This window comes from Rhinoraja longicauda, chromosome 6 (genome assembly GCF_053455715.1).
Source record: "Rhinoraja longicauda isolate Sanriku21f chromosome 6, sRhiLon1.1, whole genome shotgun sequence".
Classification (NCBI taxonomy): Eukaryota; Metazoa; Chordata; class Chondrichthyes; order Rajiformes; family Arhynchobatidae; genus Rhinoraja; species Rhinoraja longicauda.
Window position 1 is genome coordinate 71,601,705 of NC_135958.1, and position 27,462 is coordinate 71,629,166.

The following is a 27,462-nucleotide window of genomic DNA, read 5'->3' on the forward strand; positions in this document are numbered from 1 at the left end:
CCCCGTGACCTGCGTGGGTTTTCTCCGGGTGCTTCAGCTTCCTCCCACACTCCAAAGACGTACAGGTTTGTAGGTTAATTTGGCTTTAGTAAAATTGTAAATTGTCCTTAGCATGTGTAATATAGGGGAGCGCTGGTCGGAACAGACTTGGTGGGCCAAAGGGCCTGTTTCTGCGCTGTATCTCTGAACTAAAGTAGACCAAACTAAGTGAAAACCTAAACAAACAGTGCAGGTGCTGGAAATCCAAATTAAAATCAGAAAATGCCGGAAACACGCAACTGGTCAGCCCGCATCTGTGGAAAGAGAAGCAGAGATGAGTGGAAGCTCTTACATCAGGTGGGAAGGAGACTCAAGAAGCTTGTTTGGAATGGTGGGGTAGGGGAGATGTGAACAGCACCAAAATTAACGCGTTTATTTCATGCTTGAGACATATGAAAACATCTGAGGGCAATTAACAGCAGCTCTTATCACCCAACAAAATGCTTGCCTTTGACTGGAGAATTGCATGCCGTTGATTCAATGATTCCGTGATAGTTTATTGTCACATTTACCAAGGTACAGCAAAATGCTTTGTTTTGCATTCAACCCGGTAAAATCATGTAGCAGTCCTCACCTCGGCAGTACACAAGCATCGCCACGTCTCAAGACAAATACCAAAGTCTGGTAGAACGTGTTAGATTTTAAGCAGCCACTTAGGGAGGATTGGGGTTTGAAGGAGGAGACCAGAACTAAAGGATGAAACATTAATGTCTGGAAACTAAAGGTGATGCTACCAAAGGTGTAGCAATTAAGATCAAAGATATACATGAAGTCAGAGTTGGATAAGCACAGCAATCTCAAAGTTGTGTCGGGCCGATAGAGGAAAAGGCACAGAGGGATGTGAAACAAGGATGTACTTTACAAAATGGGTATTTCTGGCCCCGTTGGGCAGCAAGCAGAGGTGTGATGGGTGAATGATATTTGATGATAGTTAAGAGATCCCATGGGATTTCCAAGATGGCGGCGGTGGAAGGCGAGAAGGCGACTGTTAAATGCCATGAGACGTTTTCATACTCACTGCCCTTGGCCTAGGGAGGCACCCTTGTGTTCTGTGGTTGACTCAGGAGTTATCACATATCAATCTCGGCGGTACAGGTGCACCTTAAGACTGTGTGCTTAGCCCTCTGCTCTATTCTTTAAACCCATGACTGTGTGGTCAGGCACTGTTCCAATGCCATCTACAAATTCACCAACGACTTTCGCTTGGGCAGTTTACACCCCAGTGGTATGAACATTGACTTCTCTAACTTCAGATAGTTCCTCTGTCCCTCTCTTCCCCTCCCCCCCCTCCCAGTCCTCCCCCTGCCTTCCTGTCTCCTACTACATCCTATCTTTGTCCTGCCCCCTCTCCTGTCAATGGTCTGAAGAAGGGTCTCGACCCGAAACGTCACCCATTCCTTCTCTCCTGAGATGCTGCCTGGACCTGCTGAGTTACTCCAGCATTTTGTGTCTACCCACTGTTGTTGGCTGAATGGTGGTAGTGATTCAGAACACAGTGGAGAGATAGAGCATATAGTCGTGTGGTGCCACAACAACCTCTTGCCCAATGTTAACAAAACCAAGGAATTAGTTGTTCACTTCAGAGAAGGCAAATCAGGAGACCATTTGCCAGCCTTTGTTATTGGGTCGGGTCGCGATGATGTGGAGGGAGTGAGCTGCTTCAAATTCCTCGGCATTAATATTGTGTATCACTTGTCCTTGGAATAGCACATGGATGTAATCATGTAGAAGACACGCTAGTGTCGTTACTGTCTTAGATTTAGTTCAGTTTAGCGATACAGCCCTTCGGCCCACCGACTCCATGCCTACCAGCGATTCCCTCACACTAATGCTATCCTACACACTCTCGAACCAATTTACAATTATACCAAGCCAATTTACTTACAAACCTGACATCTTTGGAGTGTGGGAGGAAACCAGAGAAAACCCATGCAGGTCATGGGGAGAACGTACAAACTCTGTGCAGACAACACCCATAGTCAGGATCGAACTCGGGTCTTTGGTGCTGTCTTACATGTGTAAAGGGCTGGAGTAAGACAGCGCCACCGTGCTGCTCGTTAAAGATGTTGAAAGACATTTGGCATGTCACTGAATACTCAAACGACTTCTGCAGATGAACTGTAGAAAGTATCCCGACCTGTTGCCTCCTGGCCTGGTACAGTAATTCAAACACAGACGAGGCTACAAAGAGTGGTGGATTCAGCCTGGTCCATACCATCAAACGCATCTACAGGAGGTGCTCCCTCAAGAAGATGGCATCCAGCATCATGGATCTCCACCATCAGCGGCCATGTCCGCTTCTCGCTGCTAACATGGGGCAGGAGGTACAGAAGTCTGAGTTTCCACACCATCAGGTTCAGGAACAGCTACATTCCAACAATTATCAGGTTCTTGACCCGACCTGTGGAAACCCGATCCAACTCAGCAATGAAACACAGTAAACCACCTCTTGCCCTAACATGGACTTTACTTGTGATTGTATATTTTTGTATTAGTGCATTGGTTTTTTTGCACAGTCTTCTACTTTTCACGCACCTGTAGAATTTGTGTCGTTTATGTATCTTACGTTTTTGTGAGTTGCCTTTGTCTATGCGCCTGTGAAGTGGCTGCAAAAAAGCTTTTCTCTGCACCTGTGCCTCACACAACCTGTGCAGATGGCAATAAACTCGACTTGGCTTACCTTGTGTTCCCGATCCATTTAGAAACATAGAAACATAGAAAATAGGTGCAGGAGTAGGCCATTCGAGCCTTCGAGCCTGCACCGCCATTCAATATGATCATGGCTGATCATCCAGCTCAGTAACTTGTACCTGCCTTCTCTCCATACCCCCTGATCCCTTTAGCCACAAGGGCCACATCTAACTCCCTCTTAAATATAGCCAATGAACTGGCCTCAACTACCTTCTGTGGCAGAGAATTCCACAGACTCACCACTCTCTGTGTAAAGAAATGTTTTCTCATCTCGGTCCTAAAAGACTTCCCCCTTATCCTTAAGCTGTGACCCCTGGTTCTGGACTTCCCCAACATCGGGAACAATCTTCCCGCATCTAGCCTCTCCAACCCCTTAAGAATTTTATATGTTTCAATAAGATCTCCCCTCAGTCTTCTAAATTCCAGCGAGTATAAGCCTAGTCTATCCAGTCTTTCTTCATATGAAAGTCCTGCCATTCCAGGGATCAATCTGGTGAACCTTCTCTGTGCTCCCTCTAAGGCTAGAATGTCTTTCCTCAGATTAGGAGACCAAAACTGTACACAATACTCCAGGTATTTGATGTCCTCTTTGTGAAAGGCCTGTAAGGGTGGATGTGGAGAGGATGCTTCCACTAGTGGGAGAGTCTAGGACCAGTGACCATGGCCTCAGAATTAAAAGACGTACCTTTAGAAAGGAGACGAGGAGGAATTTCTTTAGTCAGAGGGTGGTGAATCTGTGGAATCCATTGCCATGGAAGGCTGAGGAGGCCGTCAATGGATATTTTTACGGTGGAGATTGACAGATTTGCAGATAGGCTGAGAAGGAAAAGCAAACAAAAATAATGGTCACTTTGGTCACAGACACAAAAAGTATCGCAAGAACATGTCAGGTGGGATTTGATGAGACTTGCATATTTGAATGCAATATGGTAGTTTTTGTCTTTAATGCACCTTTAAATCTTGAAGAGACTATTGCAGCTGATATTATCCATTGCTCAAAAGAGGAGCATGTAAACACTGCACAATTGTTCAATAAAATATTGATGCCACTAAGATGCTAGGAAATGTGCTCACAGCACCAGAGACCCCCGGGTTCGATCCTGACTACGGTTGCTCTCGGTATGGAATTTGTGCGTTCCCCCCATACGATTCTCCTGCGTGGGTTTACTCTGGGAGCTCTGGTTTCAGACGTATAGTTTGTAGGCTAATTGGCTTGGTAAAATTGTAAATTGCCCCTAGTGTGTGTAGGAGAGTGTTAATGTGTGTGGATCGTTGGACGGTTGGGCTGAAGGGCCTGTTTCCGAGCTGTATCCCTGAACTAGACCAAACTGAACTTAAATGTGATGGCACCATGGAGCTCCGGAAATCTTCATGTTATCGTGCACCAGAATGCTGATTAGAGATATTAGGACAGGAATAAAATCTCCAAGTGCTCCAGCCCTTTACACATGTAACTGTTGCTGCTCCAAACCACCAGCCTTGACTATATATCCCCTCAATGCCCATGCTTAATGATCTCAGAATTCAATCTCTTCATTGGGCCACACTGCTTATTGTTAGAGAGCAGTGTGCTACATGTAAGGTAGCAATAATAATAGCTAAAGATCAATAGAGAAACATTAATAAAACAAATTCTTTGTATTGCGCAATGCATCATCGCCAGAGTTACTGCACAGCATCAAGCTATTCCATTAGCATTAATATCATACCATCCAGTACAAGATTTACATTCAGTGGATCACAATTTTATTTCAGAGGTAAAGAAACAATTGAAGCGTACAAACTATACCAAACAAGCAAGGAATGAATCCACTTACTAAAGCAACATGGGGCGTGCACATGTTTTGCAGGATGGGAAAATTGGTTTCTGAAAAGACAATCTTCATGTTATATGTCATCTTATACTGGTATCCCCCTGACATCAGTCTGATTAAGGGTCTCGACCCGAAACGTCACCCATTCCTTCTCTCCAGAGATGCTGCCTGACCCATTGAGTTACTCCAGCATTTTTTGTCTGCTTTCATCTTATACTGATGATCGCTTGGCTTTTTTAAGTTCTTCTCTGTCTCATCTCAGGATGGGGAGGGGCAGGTAATGGGAATGAGGACAATAAAATGGGTTAGTGTAGGATTGGTGTTAATGTGTGCTTGATGGTCAGTGTAATCTCTTATAATTTAAGTCTTGGAGTCCTGGCAACATTGTTCTGAATCTTTGCTGCGTTGCTTCCAAGGTCACTATGTCCTTTCTGATGAGCCCACTTCTATCTGCATAACATTTTCATCCTTCAGTTGGTTTTCATGCAAGGGAAATGTCAGTACTTCGACCATGGACGAATATCTGGTCAATATGTTGCTTGGAATAAACTCAAAACATATGAACGCACGTATCACTTCTTCAAAAGTTATATTTCTGCTGCAGATTGTGGCAATAATTGTTGTATTTTCCGTGGTAAACAGGCTACCAATTTGTCCAGACCTACAGTGATACCCAGCCACACCACTAGAGGGAGATCTTTGTTATCCTGGGCTGTGGCTAATTCAGACGTGGGTGAGAAGGGATTAACAGATGAAATATTTGAGTAAAACGCAAAGTGCTGGAGTAACTCAGCAGGTCAGGTAGCATCTGCGGAGGGAATGGGTAGGTGACATTTAGAGGTGGAACATTGGGTGTTTTTAAGGCATAGATTGACAGATTCTTGATTAGTAAGGGTGTCAGGGGTTAGACAATAGACAATAGGTGCAGGAGGAGGCCATTCGGCCCTTTGAGCCAGCACCGTCATTCAATGTGATCATGGCTGATCATTCTCAATCAGTACCCCGTTCCTGCCTTCTCCCCATACCCCCTGACTCCACTATCCTTAAGGGTTGTGGGGAGAAGGCAGGAGAATGGGATTGAGAGGGAATGATGGATCACCCATGATTGAATGGCAGAGTAGACTTGATGGGCTGATTGGCCTAATTCTACTCCTACGTAATTTATGACATTTTCATGCAAGGATAATTGCTTAGACTGATTGGATTAGGGAAGGGGAAATTGGAAAATAAATTGGTAGGATAAAGCCTGGAAAGTGATTAACAAAAAAAGATGCAAAAGTGTTGGAGCAATTCAGTGGGTCAGGCAGCATCTCTGGAGGACATGAATATGTGATGTTTCAGGTCAGGATCGTCCTTCAGATCAGTGACACAGGTACAGGTGAGGTGGGTTTGGCTGGCAGATGGCTGGACCGAGGCTAGAAATGAAAAGGCGATAAAAGGGTTACAGATAAGGAGATGAGTGAAATGGAAAGCCAGAGGGAGGGATATAGGTGGAAGTGGACTGGGTGGGAGGGGGGAAAGACGGGCAGGATTTGGGGAGAAATGTGTCTGCACCCAAGGGGGAGGGGGGGGCAACACAGGAAAGAGAGAAGGGGAAGGGGTGATGTTATTTAAAATTGGGGAATTCATTTCATTTCATTTCATTTTATTTTATTTCGTACATGTTAAAAGACATCAATTAAAAAACAAAATAAACAAAAAAACAGAAGAAATACAAAGAATTTCATCCATTATTTAACGTCTTTACATGTGCGAAAAGGAGTAGGAAGAAGTGTGAACTTATTTAATCCTACCCCCATTCCCTAATCAATATTTATCAAGTATTATCTATAATAACTAATACCTAAAATACATATATAACTACATATATACTCACTCACCCCTACAATCATATGAATATACCTATTTACACAATAATGTCTATATTAACTACATCTGATATATATATACATACAATGTTCAATGTTCAATCTTCATACTGAAGATAGACACAAAAAGCTGGAGTAACTTGGAGGGCATCTACAACACACGATGCCTCAGAAAAGCCACCAGCATCCACAAAGACTCTTCACACCCCTGCAACAGTCTGTTCGAACTCCTTCCATCGGGCAGACGATACAAGGCCTTCTATGCCCGCACCTCCAGACTCAGGAACAGCTTCATCCCCAGGGCCATAGCTGCTATGAACCGGTCCTGCTGAGCCGGATGGCCACAACGCATAGATCAACTTGCACTTTACCCTGTCCAAAACTGTTACAACTGTTCGTTTCGTTGGGTTGCTGCTGTCTAAATTACCTAAATTATTGCATCGTATGGGAGGCGCATTCCCAATCTCGTTGTACCCCTGGGTACAATGACAATAAAGATATATTGTATTGTATTGTATTGTATTGTATTGTAACTCAGCGGGACAGGCAGCATCTCTGGATAGAAAGAATGGGTGACGTTTTGGGTCAAGACCCTTCCAGTGTAAACCTGCATCCTTCCAGCGAACAGCATGAGTTGGCTAGGTTTGGTCATTCCTTTTGGATTACAAGAGACTGCACTATAGTGGGCAACTGCAGAGTGAATTGAATTGAATAGAATTGAATTGAATGGAATTGAATACATTTTATTCGCCAAGTATGTATACATACAAGGAATTTGCCTTGGTGCGTTGCTCGCAAGTAACAACACGACATACAGTAAGCAATTAAGAATAAAACATGAAAACATTAGGAATAAAAGTGAGGCAAGAGTATTCAGCGGGCTGGAAACCTAAATACTGTCCAGGTCTCTCCTGTAATTCTTTCTAACAGGTGTCGTATAATTAATGTCTTATGCAACTTGGGGCGGCACGGTGGCGCAGCGGTAGAGTTGCTGCCTTACAGCGCTTACAGCGCCAGAGACCCGGGTTCAAACCTGACTACGGGTGCTGTCTGTATGGAGTTTCTACCTTCTCCCCAATTCTCTGAGATCTTTGGTTTCCTCCCACACTCCAAAGACGTACGGGTTTGTAAGTTAATTGTCTTGGTATAAATGTAAATTGCCCTAGTGTGCGTAGGATTGTGTTAATGTGCGGGGATCGCTGGTCGGTGCGGACTCTGTGGGGCCTGTTTCCTTGCTGTATCTCTGAACTAAACTAAACTAAACTACACTAAACTAATTATTGAAGATTGTAAGACTGCTAGGTTAAAAATAATTAGGGAATTGAAGGGGTAAATGAACATTAAACTATGTAGGAAAGAACTGCAGATGCTGGTTTAAATCGAAGGTAGACACAAAATGCTGGAGTAACAGCATCTCTGGAGAGAAGGAATGGATGACCTTTCAGGTCGAGACCCTTCTTCAGACTGTGAACATGAAACTATATCAATAAGCACAAAGTCATGTTAAATGTCAACTGCTGGCACATTTTTAATGTGATTGTCATACAGCTTCTGCAAGGACTCCAAGCAATACATCACTATTGTCACCACTGCATGTGTGTAATAAACCAGTGCTTGAAAATATCTTTGTTTAGTTGGAAGTCAATATTATGTGGCTCTCGGTGTCAGCTGGGATGATGCAAGTTCTTTTCAATGCTGTCCCTTTGCTTTCATTCCTACTTTCCCTTCATCTGTGCTGCCAAGCACTTACCTCTTCCTACTCCATGTCAAGAGAGTCAAGAGTGTGTTATTGTCAAATGTCCCAGATAGGACAATGAAATTCATACTTGCAGCAGCACAACAGAAAAACAGAGTACGCTGTAAACACAAAAATAAATGAGAGAAAAAGGTTCACACACCCACACACCCACACACACATATATATATACACACACACACACATTATATATATATATATACACACACATATATATATATCTATATCTATATATACACACACACACTACAAACACACACATTAATATACAAACATACATATATATATATACACATACACACACATATATATACACACACACACACATATATATATATATATATATCTATATACACACACACACATATATATATATATATATATATATACAAACATACACACACACATTAATATACAAACATACATATATATATATATATATATTTATAGATTTATTCACAAAATGCTGGAGTAACTCGGCAGGTCAGGCAGCATCTCAGGAGAGAAGGAATGGGTGACATTTTGGGTCGAGACCCTTCTTCAGACTGATATATATATATATATATATATATATATATATATATATATATATATATATATATATACATATGCACACTCACACATATATATATATATACACACACATGCACATACATAAAAACAAACAAATAATAACAGTGCAAAAAGACAAAACCAATGTCCCCAAGTCTATATAGTTCAGAGTTTATCTGGATGTTGTAGTGTTTAATAGCCTGATGGCTGTCTGGAAGAAGCTGTTCCTGAACCCTGAATTTAAAGTTTTCAGGCTCCTATATCTTCTTCCCGATGGCAGGAGTGAAGTGAGTGTGTGGCCAGGGTGGTGTGGGTCTCTGAAGATGCTTGAGTGGAGTTCCATTGCTGTTGGTTGCACTTTGAAGAAAATCACAGGCCGTCCAGCCGTGAGCCAGCCGACGTTCACAGCTGCCGTGTTCTATGGTTGTGCCCCACGCACCTTCAGTCAGGCGGCTGGACAATAATTAACCACAGTCCTGTCGATGATTTTTTTCAGTGAACTGTTCATTCCACGGCTTTTTGTTGTCAATGGAGAAATACAAGCAACAAAAGCTTATGAATCTTATTAATAGCAGAAAACTACGAGCATAATCAATAGAGATTTGAATGGATATTTATTGCCACATGTGCAATTAAACATTACACAGTGAAATTAATTTTGCATATAATAATGCCGGTGTCGCCAAATGTGGCTCCATTTTATTGCCATTTTATCATTTCATCTATAATTAAAAAGTGGAAGCCAGGCAGGAACAGGCAGAGTTAACATACATTGGGGAAAGGAAATTTGAACATAGAACAAAGAACAGGCTCTTCAACCCATGATGACTGTGCTAACCGTGATAATAATAATAATAATAATAATAATAATAATAATAATAATAATAATAATAATAATAATAATAATAATAATAATAATAATAATAATAATAATAATAATAATAATAATAATAATAATAATAATAATAATAATAATAATAATAATATATTTCTTTGTTCGTCCCACACCGGGGAAATTTACATTGTTACAGCAGCAAAGTGGATAGCAAGACATTATAAATAAAAGTAAAGACAAGGATAAATTGTCATCAGTTTTCTGTGTGTTCTTAACTGTTACTGTTGACTCGTCTGCTGGGAGCAGTGCTGGTTGTGCAGTATCACAGCAGCGGGAAGGAAGGTCCTCCAATTTAACAGTAAATCTGCCTGCACATGGTAAGTATCGCCCAATTCCCAATATTTGTATCCCTCAGTGTCTGTCCTGATGCCTCTTTAATGTTGCTGTTGTATCTGCCTCCACCACTTTCCCAGACAGCCTGTTCCAGGCACTGATTTATTTCAGGAAAAAAATCTGCCAAGTAGATCCCCCTTCGATTTACCCCCACTCACCTTAAAGCTATGCTCTCTAGTCAGTGTTTGATAAATCCACCCTGGCGGGGAAAGAACTCCGACCATCTACCCTATCTTGGCCTCTGGTCATGTTATATAATTCTATCAGGTTTTCAGTCTCTGACACTACAGAGAAAGCAATTCACGTTTGTCCAACCCCTTCTTATGGCCAATATACTCTATTTCTTGTGGAACTGCAAATGCTGGTTTAAATCGAAGAGACAGTCTGAAGAACGGTCTCGAACCAAAACGTCACCCATTCCTTCTCTCCAGAGATGCTGCCTGACCCGCTGAATTACTCCAGCAATTTGTCTATACTCTATTTGTTGATTAATACAGGTGTCAGGGGTTCTGGGGAGGGCAGGAGAATGGGTTTTGGAGGGAGAGATAGATCAGCCATGATTGAATGGCGGAGTAGACTTGATGGGCCGAATGGCCTAATTCTGCTCCTATCACTTATTAATTCCAGGCAATATCTTGGTGAATCTATTCTGCATCCTTTCCAAAGCCTCCATCTCCTTCCCTGTAATGCATTGACCAGAACTGCACACAATACTCCAAATACAACTTAATCAAAGTTTTATGCATCTGCTGTATGACTTCCACCCTTTTATATTCAACTCCCCGATTGGTGAAGGCAACGTGCTTTTTTAAATATAATTTCATCGATTTATGTTGGCACTTTCAGGGAACTATACCACTGAGCCATCCATGTCTCAGCCTGTTTCTGCTTCTTACAGTCTTATGCTCTCCCCAAGAAGGACGGAATCTCTGAATAACAGTGAAAACCTCAACATTTCACATTTGAGGCTTTTATATAAATCATATTGAAGAAATTTAAATTCTATAATATTCTCAAAATGTATATGCGATTACAATTCTACTGCCACATTTAATAGCGAACTAGGCATTTCTGTCTTAAATGTTAATAGATTCTGGTGGCACAGTGATGCAGTGGTAGAGTTGTTGGCTTACAGCGCCAGAGACCCGGGTTCAATCCTGTCTGTACAGAGTTTGTACATTCTCCCTGGGTTTTCTCCGGGTGCTCCAGGTTCCTACAACATTCTTAAGACGTACAGGTTTGTAGGTAAATTGGCTTTGGTAAAAAAATTGTAAAATTGTCCCTAGTGTAGTGGCATCGTTGGTTGGCATAAACTCTGTAGGTCGAAGGGCCTGTTTCCGCACTTTATCTTTAAAGTCTGAAGTAAAGTCTAAAGATTGTATCTGTCATCGGATGTAACAAATTTTGTTTAGACACAAAACAGGCTCAGGAGCAAATTGAATCGCGTGTGATTTTATGTTTCTAATACAGTTTGGGGGCTAATTAAATTCATGCTTTCAGGGAAGAAATTGAATGAAAATTATGCAATTAGTTTGTGAAATTAATAATACAGGAGCCATGAGCTTCCCTGGTTCAAATCAGTTCTTAATGTATGATTTAAAATTCCCAAAGTATGGGCTGAATTGAACTGGCTGCCAATTTTATTCTTAAGATAAAATAAATATTATTACAAAATAGAACTTCAAATTTAAATTTGCTGGGAGGTTAAAACAAATAAATTGTGAGACTGTTGAATTGATTTTATTTCCTATTGCTTTAATGCTCTGTCTTTCTGAACTGTTTGAAGTAGTTTATCTGTACCTGCAGACGTTTCACAGGTGCGTGACCATTGGAGTAACAGGAACGGTTTGAAGCAAAGGTACTAGAGGAGCAAGATGAACCACTCCGTCAAAATCGCCTATACTGAAGTGTAGTACGCAAATGAGCGGAACATCCGCCATTTTAGTAGGCCAAACCTGCCGATCGTTATGCCTCTCGCAGTGTAATCAGTGTTTTGGGGGAGCAGTATGTGTGATGATACCATAAAAATGCAAAATATATCTCATCTATCAATTCACAGATTTTTGTTATTTTTCTTTTTAAATGTTTCTGCAAGTTTCTGCCTACTAAAATGGCGCCATGACACACTACGGTTTTAGGGTCGAGTGGTCTATCTTGCTCTGCTCTATTATCTTTGGTTTGAAGTGATTTAAAGTGATTAAATGCTGAATTATTATAAATGTCATAATATATCATCTCTCACTTAAAAGATGATGAGTGTGGGATTCTGATTTGACTAACTCAAACTTAAAAGGACAGTGTTCTGTTATTAATAGCTAAATAATTAATATAAGATGTGTTTATTCATTTAAAAAGTAACAAATGATTCTCTATAGTTATCAACACTAACATAAAAGAATGAAATTACTGATGTTTTGAATGGCATGAAATCCATGTGGCTCATCGTGTTGTATTGTATAAAATGGATATACAATTCGGAGCTGGGCTTGAGCTAGTTGGGCTGAAGGCCTGTTTCCATGCTGCATTTTTCTTCTCTTCTTATCTTCTCACCAGACAACCATTTGATGCCAGATGGAGATGGTGGGAAGAAACGTGTGCGTCTCTGAATCACAGTTAACTTTATTATCACTGGTAATGTAGACTGAAAGAACAGGTCATCCCATCATTGTCCTTCTTGATCAAGCGCAGTGGCGTGGCTTGTAGAGCTGCCGCCCCAAAGCGCCACATACCCGGGTTTGATCCTGACCTCGGGTGCTGTCTGCACAGAGTTTGCACATTCTCCCTGCGGGTGCTCCAATTTCCTCCCACATCCCAAAGACATGTGGGTTTGTAAATTAATTGGCCTCTGTAAATTGCCCCTAGTGTGTACGGAGTGGATGAGATAGTGGGATAACATAGAACTAGTGTGAACAGGTGATCGATGGTCAGCATGGACTCATTGGGCTGAAGGGCCTGTCTCCATCTTGTATTACATTCGTAATTAGTAAAGGTATCAAAGGGAGAAGACAGGAGAATGAGATTGAGAGGGAAAGATAGATCAGCCATGAATGAATGGCAGAGTAGAGTTGATGGGCCAAATGGCTTAATTCTGCCCCTGTGACTTATGTATGACCTAAATGATACACCAGAATTCCTAATGAGTTTGACCCGACTAATGCAATGTATGTTAGAGAGTGGACTTTTCAATAACAAATGCACAATCCAGTTGATTCTTGCTGCAGAGTATCCTGCAATGTATTAACGCACATGATGGAGTTCATTTTTCTCAATTCATTTAAAATCCATCCCGTTTCTCCATGAATCTTTTTAAGCCTTATCTGTTATGAAGGCATTACCAAGATAATTATTTTTTAGTATCATCTTTGCCAGATATCTTCAACCATTTTGGAACGGACCATTCACTGGGGCTGCATAATGAATAATGTTAGAATTTTTCAACTATGGTGTCCCATCATTTATGCAGACCTGCGTTCGCATTACAATTAGAATGGAGAGAAAAAAATGATCTCGGCTGTATGATTTTCAATATTTCTGAAAATTATATTAAACACCAAATCAAGTATGGAATGGGATAAAATGTGGATGAGCTGTGAGACAATTGAATGTCATGACAAAGTTCAGAATTTACCGTTTCTGTCTTTTATAGAGATTCTGCACGTTACAAATCATCCGTTTGCCCTTGAGAATTTTAATTGTGAATGGATGCATGGACCATCTTTCAGTCTCCACAAAAAGTGAGGCTTCCCCATAGAAATTAATCTAGTATAAATAACCATTTAATTTCCAAATTAAGTTTTTCAGTTTTATATTTATTTTTCTGCAAGGATGCTTGGTCATGACATCGCCATTCTCTTTCATGATGTTACAAACATTTAAAGATTAAAGCTTTAAGGTGAGAGGGGCAAAGTTTAAAGGATGTGTTTCACACAGAGGGTCATTAGTGCCTGGAATGTGTGGTCGGAAGTGGTGCTTGAAGCAGATATGTTAGTGGCATTTAAAAAACTTTTGGATAGGCCTGTGGATATGCAGGGAACGGAGGGATATGGGTCCAGGTAGATAAGTAGTGGTCTTGGCATCATGTTCAGCACAGACATTGTGGGCTGAAGGTGATGTACTGTTCTGTGTTCTATCACCTCAAAATATTCTAATTTCTCTTGAGAACAAACTCATCATCTTTCCTCATAAATAAATTTCCTTTACATAGGCCTGTGACATCTCAAAATATTCTTTTGAGAGCTTAGTTTTCAGTGAAGTGTACACTATTCCATTGGAAGTCCGATCCTCATAATTCTATTCTATTCTATTCTATTCTATTCTATTCCATTCTATTCTATTCTATTCTATTCTAATGCTGGTGTAGTAATTGCTTTCAAAGACTTTGATTTCAAATATTTTTTCACGATAACCTTTAACATCCTTACCTGAACTGCTCATAATATATTTTGCATTTTAGCTCAGACTTCTCATCTTCTCATTTCTTGCAAATTATTTTTACTTCTAGATTCCACACCATTTTAAGCAACTTGAACTCTGGAAATGGTGCTAAACCTGGCGACTCTTGTATACTGTCTCAGTGGACTATTTCTATACACTTTGTACTTAATCTAAGATTGTGCTTGTCTAGTAATACTTTACCAAAAATACAAAATACAAAAATGCAAAAATACGAATTTCACTGTACCTCGGTACATGTGACAATAAAGAACCATTGAACCATGGAATTCATGGTCCCATTTTCCCCAAAAGCTGCATCTCCCACCTCATTATTTTTCAATGTTTGCAATCACTTTAGTATCTTTTGCAAAGCTTGGCATTTTAGTTCGTAGTGTGCTGGTGCATTATTGATGCCACTGGTTCATACTTTATCCGATGTCCATTGATGAAGATCATAGCCAACAATATGTGAAAGTATTAGCATTACATTATTGTCTTTCATTTAAACTAATATGGGATAGGTCTCAACCGCAGATGGACACTATAAGCTGGAGTAACTCAGCGGGTCAGACAGCATCTCTGGCGAAAAGGAATAGATGACGGATTTGGTCGAGACCCTTCTTCTGACTGAGAGGCAATTCCTTCCTCCACATAGGATAGTTCTCTTTGCCTCTACGGTGGTATCTGTAACATGTGCCAGGATTTTATTCACAAAATGCTGGAGTAACTCAGCAGGTCAGGCAGCATCTCGGGAGAGAAGGAATGGGTGACGTTTCGGGTCGAGACCCTTCTTCAGACTGATGTCAGGGGGGCGGGACAAAGGAAGGATATAGGTGGAGACAGGAAGATAGAGGGAGATCTGGGAAGGAGGAGGGGACGGGAGGGACAGAGGAACTATCTAAAGTTGGAGAAGTCGATGTTCTGACCAATAGTTACAACAACTGCTGCCGTTGATCGGTTCGGGTGATTTCCCTCCGGTTCCCTTGGAGAAGGCTGCATGCTGCATTGTCCGTATGGTAAACTGTGCACTTACAGCAGCTCTGAGATTTCTGCACTCTATGTATGAAAATCTTTAAATTGGCTGTGCTTTGTGATGTAATGGCATCACAGCTATTGCAAAATTTGGGCCACCTTTTTGTACAATTTTCCAAAACATTCAATCAAAATTCCACCTCATCTTGATCCAATTATTGTTGCATTTAATCAAGCTGCCCTGTTCACAATTCATTTGTATTTACTGTCTTGTTTGTGGTTTACCCTACATCTCAATTCTAGAATGTCCTTGGGCAATTTCGCAGCAATGGCGCAGTGTTTTGATTTTCCTGTATTTTAGGATCCCTTTCCAAACAAATTAACTTGTAAAAAATATTGTCTAGAGATTTGTTGAATTTTGATCCAGTGTTTCTACACAATATGTGGGGCCATGGGTTTGTTTGGAACAAGCTGGAGCTGAGGCCCAATTTAGATCAACCATGATCTTATTGAATGATAGATAGAGCAGGCTCAAGGAACTGTTCACTCACTCCCGCTTGCATTTCCTATGCTCTACTTCCATATTTCTTATATATACTTTATAATCATTTAATCTTTTTTTTAAAGATTTCTATTATTCGTTGGACACTGCCAAGATCTTTCCTTATTCTTTTCTGAAATTTGTAATCTTTGAACTGGGTAAATATACATCCTATTAAAAAAAAAAGAACAAAATAACTACTTGAAAGCTATTGCTCTTCGTAATCACCAGGTTACTTATGAGATCCAGAAGTTGCTTCAGATTGCTTACCAGATCTGCCGTCGCTTATAAATTCTCTTTCGCCTTACGTCTAAACATAGAACAAAGAACAGTAGAGCACAGGAACAGGCCCTTCGGCCCACAGTGTCTGTGCTGAACATGATGCCAAGTTAAGGTAATCTCACCCGCCTGCACATGATCCATATTACTCTCTTCCCTGTATATCCATGTGCCTTTCTGCTGTCTATTTGACAAATATTATTTATTTTAAAATGATTTATATATTTTTGCAACAAGTTATTTTATTTTAAAAGGCCCCAGTTCTTCCTATAAATAATTTACACAGACAGGCTTTCATTCCTCCTTTTTGCTTTTACTTTACATATATTTGGATTTTGGTGCCACCTCTCGCACTATTATGGGAGATAATACGATATTATTTTATACATTAGACATTGTTGTTTAAGGTTTGTAACTACTTAGGCATTAGGCGCATCTCTGTAACTAATTAAGGCGCTCTAGACATTCCTTGCCCTTGACACGTGTCTGTAACTGCTGCTCAGGAGGAGGAGAAACATTGATGGATGAACCAGGATAGAAGAGATACAGACATTCATCAATGAATGGTGGGGTGATTACTTGAAAGTTTAATGGTGGCAGAGTGGAAGGCAACATGTGAAGAAATACAGACATTCATCAATGAGTGGGGTTTAATGGTGGCAGGGTAAACAGGGTGACTGCAAAGAGATGAATGACTGTAAAGAGGAGTATGAGGGCGAGATAAGGAAAAGAAGATAAGGCTGGAAGAATCCTATAAAAATAGGCTGCCCGGTGTACTAAGTGGGCAGTCAGATGGTTGACATCCTGATTGTTCCAGCCGTTGTTTGCAAATAAAGGCTTTTAACTTCTTGAAGAATTCTCCGTGTCATCTGCTTCATTTTGAACACCGGTAACCACGACACTATTACACATTTTTCATACCCTTTTGCGTTTGAGATGTGGTAAGGTTCCTTTAAATTAAATACTGGTTCTGGTGAGCTTCATTCCTCTTGTGCTGCTGACCTTTCTGCCTATCTCATGGGCATTGCATGTCTGTAAAGTCGATGGGCCTAGACACTACACAGGTTTATGTTTGAATCCCGATCATCAAATCCAAAATAACCTCTTGCTTTAGTTACCCAGCAACTTGGGCAACGCGCAGTCTCCCTCTGCTTCTATGCATCTTCCTCAGGAGTCCTGCTGTTACCCAAGTCAGTACTTGGATATTTCACTAAATCTTGTGCTTTGATTTATCAAAAAGGACTCAGCTTTCTTGAAAGATTCCAAAGCTCATCTTGTACAACACAATCTGCAGTAAAATCCAGTCAGCTCTGCTCAACATGTGATATAATTAACGCCATTTGGCATGACATAATGAAATATTGTTCTTGGAACATGCTGATGTATTAATTCTCTCTTCTGACTGACCATTATTTATATCACATTTAATACCTAGATCGGTTGGGTTCTATCAAATATGTTGCTATTGTTTCAAGCCATGCACCCATTGTCTCGGCTTGAGTCCATAACTCAAGATGGACACAAAAAGCTGGAATAACTCTGCGTGTCAGGCTGCATCTCCGGAGTAAAGGAATAGGTGACCTTTCGAGTCGGGACCCTTCTTCGGACTGAGAGTCAGGGGAATGGGAAACGAGAGATATAGATGGTGATGTAGAGAGATATACAGTATAGAACAAATGAATGAAAGATATGCAAAAAGTAACAATGATCAAGGAAAGGTGGCATCTACAACTGGTGAAAAGGAATGGACTCAAGATGGGCTTATTCTTGTTGCTTTCTAATGTCTTATCATTGTAGCCCTGCCTACAAAGCATGGTAAACCTTTACGAGTCTGCATGAACCGAATGCATTTTAATGCATCCAAGTATTAATGTATTCAGATAAAAACTTTCTATCTTTAGGCAGTAATGACGTAGAAAGCTGGTTTCTCAATTGGCTAGAGTTTATCTATAATGACTTAGTATTCATAGCTTTTTACAGATTCACAGCCAATTGAGTTGTTACCTTGGCTCAAACACTGGAATAGAAAATATTCTAAATTCTGATGCCTTGAAACTGTTCTTGAAATTTTGAATGTCTGGTGCTCACCATAGCTTGCCAGGGAGGTTGGATACAATTCCTCTCACCAATTCAAATTTAGTACAATTGCACATAAAAAGTTTGTTCCATCTCAGTATCTGGGGGTGGCACAATGATCCAGCAGTAGTGTTGCTGCTTGACAGCGCCAGAGACCCGAGTTCAATCCTGACTATGGGTGCTGTCTGTACGGAGTTTGTACATTCTACCTGTGGTTGCGTGGGTTTTCTCTGGGTGCTATGGTTTCCTCCCACTCTCCAAAGACATACAGATTTGTGACTTTAATTACAAATTAATTAGCTTCTGAAATTGTCAATCATCCCTAGTGTGTAGGATAGTGTTAGTGTAAAGGGTGATTGCTGCTCAGCGTGGACTCGATTGGCCGAAGGGCCTGTTTCCATGCTGTATCTCTAAAGTCTATCTAATCAATGGAAATAAGGGTTTCATTACCCCAAGGGTTGGATGTTGCAGCCTCGACATTCTGCTGAAAGAAACTGATAGCAGAGAACAAACAGCATGGAAACAGGCCCTTTGTCCAAAATGCCCCATCCAAGCTAGTACCATTTACTGGTGTTTGATCCATTACTCTCTAAACATTACTTTTCCATGTCATTCTTCTCTTCCTCAAGAACGCAATAGTGCCTTAACAGAGAGACCAGTCACTGAATCTAACTAGATTTCTAAGTAAGACAATTATTATACAACACATAAATGAGAAGGCAGACACTGTGAGAGGGCAGACAATGCCTGAAATGTGTGCTTCATGCTTGAAGAGACCTCATAAGAACGATAAACTTAACACTGTTAAAGCAAGTGTGACATTTTATGCCCACCTCATAATAAAATGAATTAAGCAATGGGTGATGGACCTTTCCAAATAATGATTGACCTTTGGTTTTCAAATAATGATTGACCTTTCTACTTAAGTTCAATTTTTTTTAAGTAAACTGTTGAAGTCATTCTAAAAAAGCTTTATACCCCGGGCCAAACACAAGACTTTACTCTCTCATAAGTTCATGTTCATTTCTAGGAGCAGAATTAGGCCATTCGGCCCATCAAGTCTACCCCGCCATTCAATAATTTCTGATCTATCTTTCCCTCTCTTTTTCCTGCCTCCTCCCCATGACCCCTAGCACCCACATTAATCAAGAATCTGTCAATCTCCACCTTAAAAAATATCCATTGACGGCCTCCACAGCCGTCTGTGCCAATAAACTCCACAGATTCGCCACTTTATGACTAAAGAAATTCCTTCTCATCTTTCTAAAGGTATGTTCTTTTACTTTGAGGCTATGGCCTCTGGTTCTAGACTCTCCCACTAGTGGAAACCCTCTCCACATTCACTTATCTAGGCCTAGCATTATTCGATAAGTTTCAATGAGGTCCCCCCTCATCCTTCCAAACTCCCCTGAGTACAGGCCCAGTGCCTTCAAAAACTCATCCTATGTTATCTTATCTCATTCAAACTCTGTTCAGTCAATGGCAGGATTGTTCCAAATACTTCTGTACTACATTACAGTTATAATTTCTTGATCAAACACTCAAAGGCTTTCAAATGCATTTAATCACCAGAATGTTTATCCATCTGAATCCATTCGTTCAATTAGCAGGTATAACAGCAAAAAGGCATATTAGAAGGCAGATTGTAGAACATAGAACAGTACACAGGATCCGACCCTTCAGTCTACAATGTCCGTGAGGAGCATGATGTCAGGTTAAACTCACAAACAATTATCAAAATGATCAATGATAATTATTTTTAAAAGTCGATTTTTGTGTGCCCTGAATAAATAGATGCATCTCACACCAGCGTGGAAGATCTATTCAGATTCAGTTTTATTTGACTTTGAAGTGTGAAATGCGCAAATGACTCAAAGTAGTCGAGATGTAAATGGCTCGATTGTAAGTAACCATGTATTGTCTTTCCGCTGACAGGTTAGCACGCAACAAAAGCTTTTCACTGTACCTCGGTACACATGACAATAAACTAAACTGTAAACTGTAAGAATGGAGATGTCAAAATAGAGTCAGAAACAACCCAGTGTCTGGCGTGGCTGAGGGAATAAAAGATGTATTTGTTCTTCGACTTCAACCCTGACATTCGCGGCCAGGTAGGAACCGAACCCAATAGTTAACTCAATATCATTAAATTGGTCCGCGCCTTCAGAAAATGTCGAGAAAGCCATGCCAGACTCTTGCATTAAGTGATTTATTTACTTTTGTCGCTGTAAACGGAGTGCTTTTGCGTCGATATAATGGATGCATTTATTTCATGAAAATGAGAATAATCTATTTTTTTTAATAGAAAAATTGGTAAATACAATACTATGCACTGCATTTTGCCGAGTATTTAAGGTTTTACAAGGGACGTTTAATCTACACATAACTAAAATGGGACCTCTAAAAATAACAGAAGCTTTAAAATCTATTTTCAGTTTGAATCCCCGGTCTTGGGAAGACCCGTTCGCATTTGATCTTGGGGGTGAACATCTGACGGTTCACCAAGAAACGCTGTTATCTTCCTAAACTTTTAAAGTTGTTGGGAGACTTGCGCCTATCGCGCCAACTCTTTGCAACAGAGTCGAGCCGCAAATCTCCAGCTAACTAATCCTACACTTCCAGCAAACTCGAGTTTGTTACACGAAATCCAACAAAAAGCTGAGAATAACGTCGCCATGTATTTGTAAAAAGCAGCAACCGAGTGTCAAGTTAACCCGAGCCACAAGGAAATGCAGAGGCGCATTGATTGAATTCACCGTGTCTTGAGGACTTTTGAAAGTTCTCAGAGCGAAATGAACAGAAATTCACTTCCCCTCTTCACTGTAACGGCTCCGTTCAAACGTCGCTGTGTTCATTTACTCCTGTGATGTTATTACAAGGACATTCATCATCAACTGCATCAGGCAGATCTTCGCCATGACTTCTCATCGACCCTGTTTTATATCGCAACTGTTAGCTTCCACTGCGTTTTTGTTTCTTAAATGAATCGCTAATAAAACCGTGACATGTTCAGAGCCAGCGGGGATTATATTGGGTGGGGTGGGGGTAGTCCTGCCGGGGGAAGCAGCGTGAAGTCCCCTTCAGCTGGAGTCTGAAGAAGGGTCTCAACCCTCACCCCTCGCCCATTCCTTCTCTCCAGACATGCTGCCTGGCCCGCTGAGTTGCTCCATGTGTCTATCTTCGGTATCTGCGATCCCTTCCCACACATGACGTCCTCTATGTTGATTCAAGGCCTCAAGTGCCCGTCCGTTCGCATTGGTGACTCTCTGCATTGGTGATTTATTTGCTGGAGCAGGCGGACAGCGGGGGAGGCAGCCGTGCCGCTACCGGAGCGCACTCTCCAATTCCCCGCCGGAGATTGTTGGCTGAGACTCCTCCATCAGGTCGCCCGTCTGTTGACCCCCCGCGTCTGAGCCTCTTGCAACCTTTTGCGCCAGTTTGGGGCACAGCATGGTCTGGAAAGCTCTCCCGAAACTCTCGGACAGGCAAATGTAGAGGATGGGATTGGCGCAACTGTTGAAGTAGGAGAGGGCCACCGTGAACTGGAAGAGCTTCCCCAGGGAGACGTGCTCGGGGATGGTCATGAAGACCACGCAGATGTTGATGGCGTAGAAAGGGAGCCAGCAAATGGCGAAGACCACCACTATGGTCACTACCATCCTGGTCAGCCTCTTCTCCGAGCTGGCTGACTCCGGGCTGTGCCGTGAGACCAAGGTGGTCTTCATCTTCACCAGCATCAGGATGTAGCAGAGCGAGATGACGGCGAAGGGGAGCGCGAAGCCCACCGCGAAAGCGCACACAACGAAGGCCGTGTTCCAGACAAACACGGGCTCCGGCCAGATTAAGGTGCACACATCCGAAGTGTCATGCACGCCCGAATAGATGGCCATGGGGATGACTGGGATGAAGGAGATGAACCACAGTGCGGCACTGACTATCTTTGCCAGGCTCGGGGTGCGCCAGCGGGATGACCTGACCGGGTGGGCAACGGCCACGTACCTGTCCACGCTCATCACCGTGATGCACAACACGCTGGTGAACTGGTTAATCCCGTCCAGGATCATCACCAGCCTGCACATGAAGTGGCCGAATGGCCACCGGTGCAGAGCGACCTGCAGCGCCAGAAATGGTAGACCCAACATGAATAAGCCGTCGGCCAGGGCCAGGTTCAACACATAAATGTTGCCCACTGTCCTCATCTTGACGTGTCGGACGATGGTGAAGACCACCAGGGAGTTGCCGAGCAGTCCCAGAGCACAAACCAGGCAGTAGAGAATGGGGATCAGGAGGTCGCCGATGCTCGTGGGCATTTCCTCCTCAAAGTCCTCGGTGTAATATTCCGGCCACGACACCTCGGACGTGTTGGCTTCAGGCTCAAAGTAAAAGGAGACCGCGCCGCCCATTTCCACAACGGAGGTGTTCATTTCGAACGAGAAATAAACAGCTCATTCAAAAGTTCCCTTGTCGCCGGAGCCGGGGATAATTTTAACCCGAGCGATCAGTTTGTTGGGCGCTCTCTGAGCATTCGCGATTCGGTCCGCCCAATGGCCCATTCAAACTTTCCGCAAACTCTACTTTGGTGTTTTTCTCAGTCATTTTTTGAGCAGTTTCCAAAACTCCATCTGCCGAGTGCCCCCCCACGCCGCCGAACTCCCGTTTTCACGATCACTCCCTCTCTTAAATAGTTTTCGACTTTCCTGGTCAAAGATCATCAGCAGTTAAGGGCAGGGCGCCAACTGCGGCGAAAAAAACATCGCTCATTTCAGGAAAGGTTTACCATATTTGTCAAGAGCTATTTATTTCACCCGCGACCCTTCAATCTTTAGATCAACATGGGAAAATGCATTGGCATTAAATGTTTAAATAGGTCGGAATTACATTTTACTCCTAGATTTACTCTGTTCCAATCACCCGTGTTTCAATGCATCCACACTGTATCAGCTCACGTTGAATAGTAGTATAGTGATCATTGTTGATAACGAGAGAGACTGGGCAGTCAGCGAAAGTTCGTACATGTAAAAGATCGACGATGTTGCCTCAATGTTCTTATACTCTGACTGTGCCGTAAGATTTTCACTGAGCTTTGTGCAAAACAAAATAGAGGAACTTGTGACAATAAGCTACCATTGAAGTTGAACGGGGTGAATGATTTTCCTAAGTTTTTAAGAAGGCAACTTTTAAATTTTTTGAAGTTTTTAAAAGGCAACTTTCAAGTTAACCGGCATTGCGAGATTTTTACGGAACTGTGTGCACATGAAGAATTTCATTGTGTCCAGGTACAAGGTACCATTGGACAGTTGAAATGTCCTTACACCCATAACTTCAAAGTAGACTTTTTTTATTTCTCGATGACCATGTCGAGGCATCTCAGGAATGTCCCATTCTGCATCCCCGTCAATCTCATGTCACGCCCAATTTAATACTGTCCCTGTTGGCAAACGTCGACAATTCCAAACTAAAACATATTGCATGTCTGGAATTCCGTTGAGTGATGTGGCCGAGTCGGAATTGCCTGCCGGTTTCTCAAGTTTGTAACCCTTCATTGTTGCCCTTTTTACGATCGTCTTGGCAAGACAAGCAAGCACCCTTTGCAAACAAAATGTGACAACATCTCGAGAGATTTCCGATATTCCCCATTTAAAAAAATGTAATTCGGCGCTTTTAAATTTAAAACGCCGAAGGTGATCTATTTTTCATCGAATAAATACTCATGCATCAGTCAATTCATGCACACTTTTATCAGCTCAGTTCCAATGTGTGTATTTTTTTCGTAGTTGATAGGTAATATTTTCTGCTAGTTTCTAACATTATTATAGGATGTCCTGGTAAAGTTGGCGATTTAAATCTAAAGTGTGTGGGTTTTTGTTGCAGAATCTCCCACTTGCCTGACGGGGCTGTGTGAAAGAGAGACGGGATTTCGCGGCGATTTCTTCTGTTAACCTGGAGAATTCACACCACCGCATCTGCTGAAAGTTCAAACACTCCCCGCTGGAAGAGTGAAAACACTATTGATCTATTCTCCCCGCAGAAATACGATTCTGAAACTCGTGCCGTGGTTGGACCTCGTTCTCTCTGTAGAGTCATCTTTCAAATAGTCATGTCAGGAATACGCGGCAGACTCAAAGCGGGTCACCTGCGCTATAAAAAAAAACAGCGGCCGACCTTGCCCAGCTCAAAACAAAAGTGTCGCTGAGTTATTCCAGCACCTTATGTCTGTTTTTTTTTGTTATAAACCGACACCTGTAGTTCCTTGTATCTCCAAAGTCCCCTAATTGAACTAGTTCGCAAACAATTTTAATTAGTCACATTGGGACATGGGGTTTTGTTTATGAAACACCGGCTTTACCGATAATCCTTCGGAATATCATAGCATCATAAGTGTCAGGAGCATAATGAGGCCATTTGCCCCATCAAGTCTACTCCGCCATTCAATCATGGCTGATCTACCTCTCCCTCCTAACCCAATTCTCCTGCCTTCTCCCCATAACCTCTGACACCCGTACTAATCAATGACATATGTGAGTTTGAAATCTGCCACTAAGAAAAAAATGATAACTATGCAATTTGCCAAATTTATGGACACAAGGTGCAGCTGCTGGTTTTCAAAACAAACTTTCTTTCTCAACTCTATTTGTATATGAGAGAGTTTAATGTATATTTATATAATTGTAAACCAACATCTACAGTTCCTTGCACATTACAGATGTTTGTTTTTTGAAAAAGTTACTTTCCAAAACCCTGTGTGTGTATGTGTAAACCAGTATCTGCATACATACTGCAGATGCTTGTTTCAAAAATAACATCATTTCTAAACACACATATATATATATATATATGTACATAATATATGTACATATATGTATATATATTTACCGATATACATGTTTAGAAATCACGTTTAAAAAAATACAAACATCTATGTTTTATCTGTGTGTATATGCTGTCTGCCCGCTGAGTTACTCCAACAATTTGTGTCTATATATAAAGTTTGGAAAGTACATTTTTAGAAATTAAGTATATAGATATAAAGTTGAGAAAGCAAGTTTTTAGAAAGTTTCACTTTCTAAAAAAAATCTCTCTCTCTCTCTCTCTCTCTATCTATCTATCTATCTCCAGCATCTGCAGTGTGTCAACCCTTTCTCTACTTCAGAAGGCATTTTATTTACAGTTGAATATTAATCAGGGTTATCTCCAATCTGACGAGCGATGACTGCAGGGCCACGCGTTCTGCGATCTCCTAACAGGCACGGTCTAAGGAGGGGGTAAATTGCTAAGCGGCAATATATCAGAAGTTTGGAATATTCTTGGCCTTATTGTGGAGCCGGAGGAAAATCCGCGCCCTGTATGTTAATTATCAGGAGTTTCTGACCACACACGGTTAAAGCACGCTGGTTCTGGAGTTTAAACTTTAACTTGTGAAAAACAAAAGCCGTTACAGCGTGGTCTTTACACCACAGATGACAAATCGGCAAATGCAATACCTATCAATACAAAGGGCGGCCAAGTCTCGCTAAGTGTTGCATGTGGAGCAAACAGGAGTCGTATCCGGAGTCAGAATGGACGCTGTAAACCGCAACACATTTCCCACAAACTCAGTACAATGGAAAAAAAAAGTAACATCAAAAGTAACTAACCTCTTAATTCACATTGATTTCCAGCATTCTTTTAAAAACCGTGAACGGACGTAAAACTCATCCGTTCACTTCTCCCAGCGGTATATACCTTCTATTTAAACACGTCCTACCTAATCCAACAGCAGTGGTATTTGTTTGTTTGCAAAACCCACACTCGGCCCAGTGACCAGCGTTTAAAGTCAGAGGGCATGTCAGATTTACATCACTTGACTGTGCATGGACCGGGTACAGAGTCGTTAGAGCGTAGTCAGGAAACACTTCGATTGACTGAAGGTGGCAACTCGCGGCAGCTGATGCCAGGTAAATCATTAATTTTAGTTATGCGACTGGGAGATTGTTGTTCATTAAAATTTTGAAGAATACGCGGAAAAGTTGAGCTCGGCTGACCAACATATTGAACAGGGAGAAGTAATGAATGGGTCACGTTTCGGGTCGAGGCCAGGGCCGTCTTAACGGATGGGCCTGATGGGCACTTGCCCGGGGGGCCACAAGCATAGGGGCCCCATGCTGATCTGTGTATGTTAAGTGACTTGCAATAAATAAATACTACTTTAAAAATGCAGGTTCAATAAGTGCTTTTTTCGCAACATTTTCGGTCACTAAGTGCTTCTCACAGCGATCTGTAAGTGCTTTTCGCTAAGTCCATCGCTAAGTGCTTTTCGGTAAGTGCTTTTCGCCTGCACGACAGGGGGGGCTGGTAGGGAGAGGGGGTGGGGGAGAGTAACGGTAGGGGCCCCAGTACACTGCTTTGCCTGGGGGCCCATAATGCTGTAAAAACGGCCCTGGTCGAGGCTCTTCTTGAGACAGGGAGACGGATACGCTGGAATATTTGTTTGCCCGCTACTGTTTCTCTCCAGGCACCTATAGAAATATAGAAACATAGAAAAGTAGGTGCAGGAGTTTTCGAGCCAGCACCGCCATTCAATATGATCATGGCTGATCATCTAAAATCAGTACTCCGTTCCTGCTTTTCCTCCCATATCCCTTGATTTCTTTAGCCCTAACAGCTAAATCTAACTCTCTCTTGGAAACATCCTCTACTATTATATATATAATATTATATTATATAGAATTATATTATATTTTATAGAATATTATAGAATATATATTTATATATATGTGTGTGTGTATGAGTATATATATGTATATATGTGTATGAGTATATATATATATGGAAAGCTGATAAAGACCGCTTTGTAATTATTATGAGCAGATCTTATAAATATTTTCTCTAATCTATTAAAAATAAAAACACATTTAAAAATATTTGTGTTGTAAATAACACATCACATAAATGATGATATTCTACACCTGCATTGACACAGCACTTTGTTAATAAGGATCGATTATTTTTTACAAAAAAAATGATTGCCTCTCATAATTAATTATTGGTTGTTAAATTATTTATCCGTGTTCACAGAACATAAATTCCAAATTCTTTCCTCTGCTCCATATTTTTAAATTTCGGGGATCTTAATCATTCCTGTTGTCCAAATGTGGTGGGCTCTGATTATTCATCGTGGGCAAGGTCCACTGCACAATTAAAAGCATCTACATGAAGCACTCCCCCAAGAAGGC

General features: G+C 41.4%; 2 protein-coding genes and 1 long non-coding RNA gene across 3 annotated transcripts in view; 1 reads left to right on the forward strand and 2 right to left on the reverse strand.

Annotated features, from left to right (window-relative positions):
• Positions 1 to 27,462, forward strand: part of slc39a11 (solute carrier family 39, member 11) — a 588,303-nt gene that overhangs the window by 9,507 nt on the left and 551,334 nt on the right. The window lies entirely within an intron of this gene.
• Positions 172 to 26,138, reverse strand: LOC144594595 (uncharacterized). The gene is made up of 3 exons (XR_013547408.1): positions 25,885 to 26,138; positions 3,416 to 3,546; positions 172 to 293 (listed from the first exon to the last, which is right to left on the reverse strand). It is a non-coding gene; the product is annotated as an uncharacterized LOC144594595 (long non-coding RNA).
• LOC144594593 (somatostatin receptor type 5-like) lies at positions 20,930 to 22,865 on the reverse strand. Its single transcript, XM_078401336.1, has one exon. The coding sequence runs from the start codon at positions 22,672 to 22,674 to the stop codon at positions 21,574 to 21,576; it is 1,101 nt and encodes a 366-aa protein (XP_078257462.1). The 5' UTR covers positions 22,675 to 22,865; the 3' UTR covers positions 20,930 to 21,573.

What these genes read in the sequence shown, in the direction of transcription:
- LOC144594593 (XM_078401336.1), bottom strand. Translation starts at nt 22,674, where the DNA reads ATGAACACCTCCGTTGTGGAAATGGGCGGCGCGGTCTCCTTTTACTTT.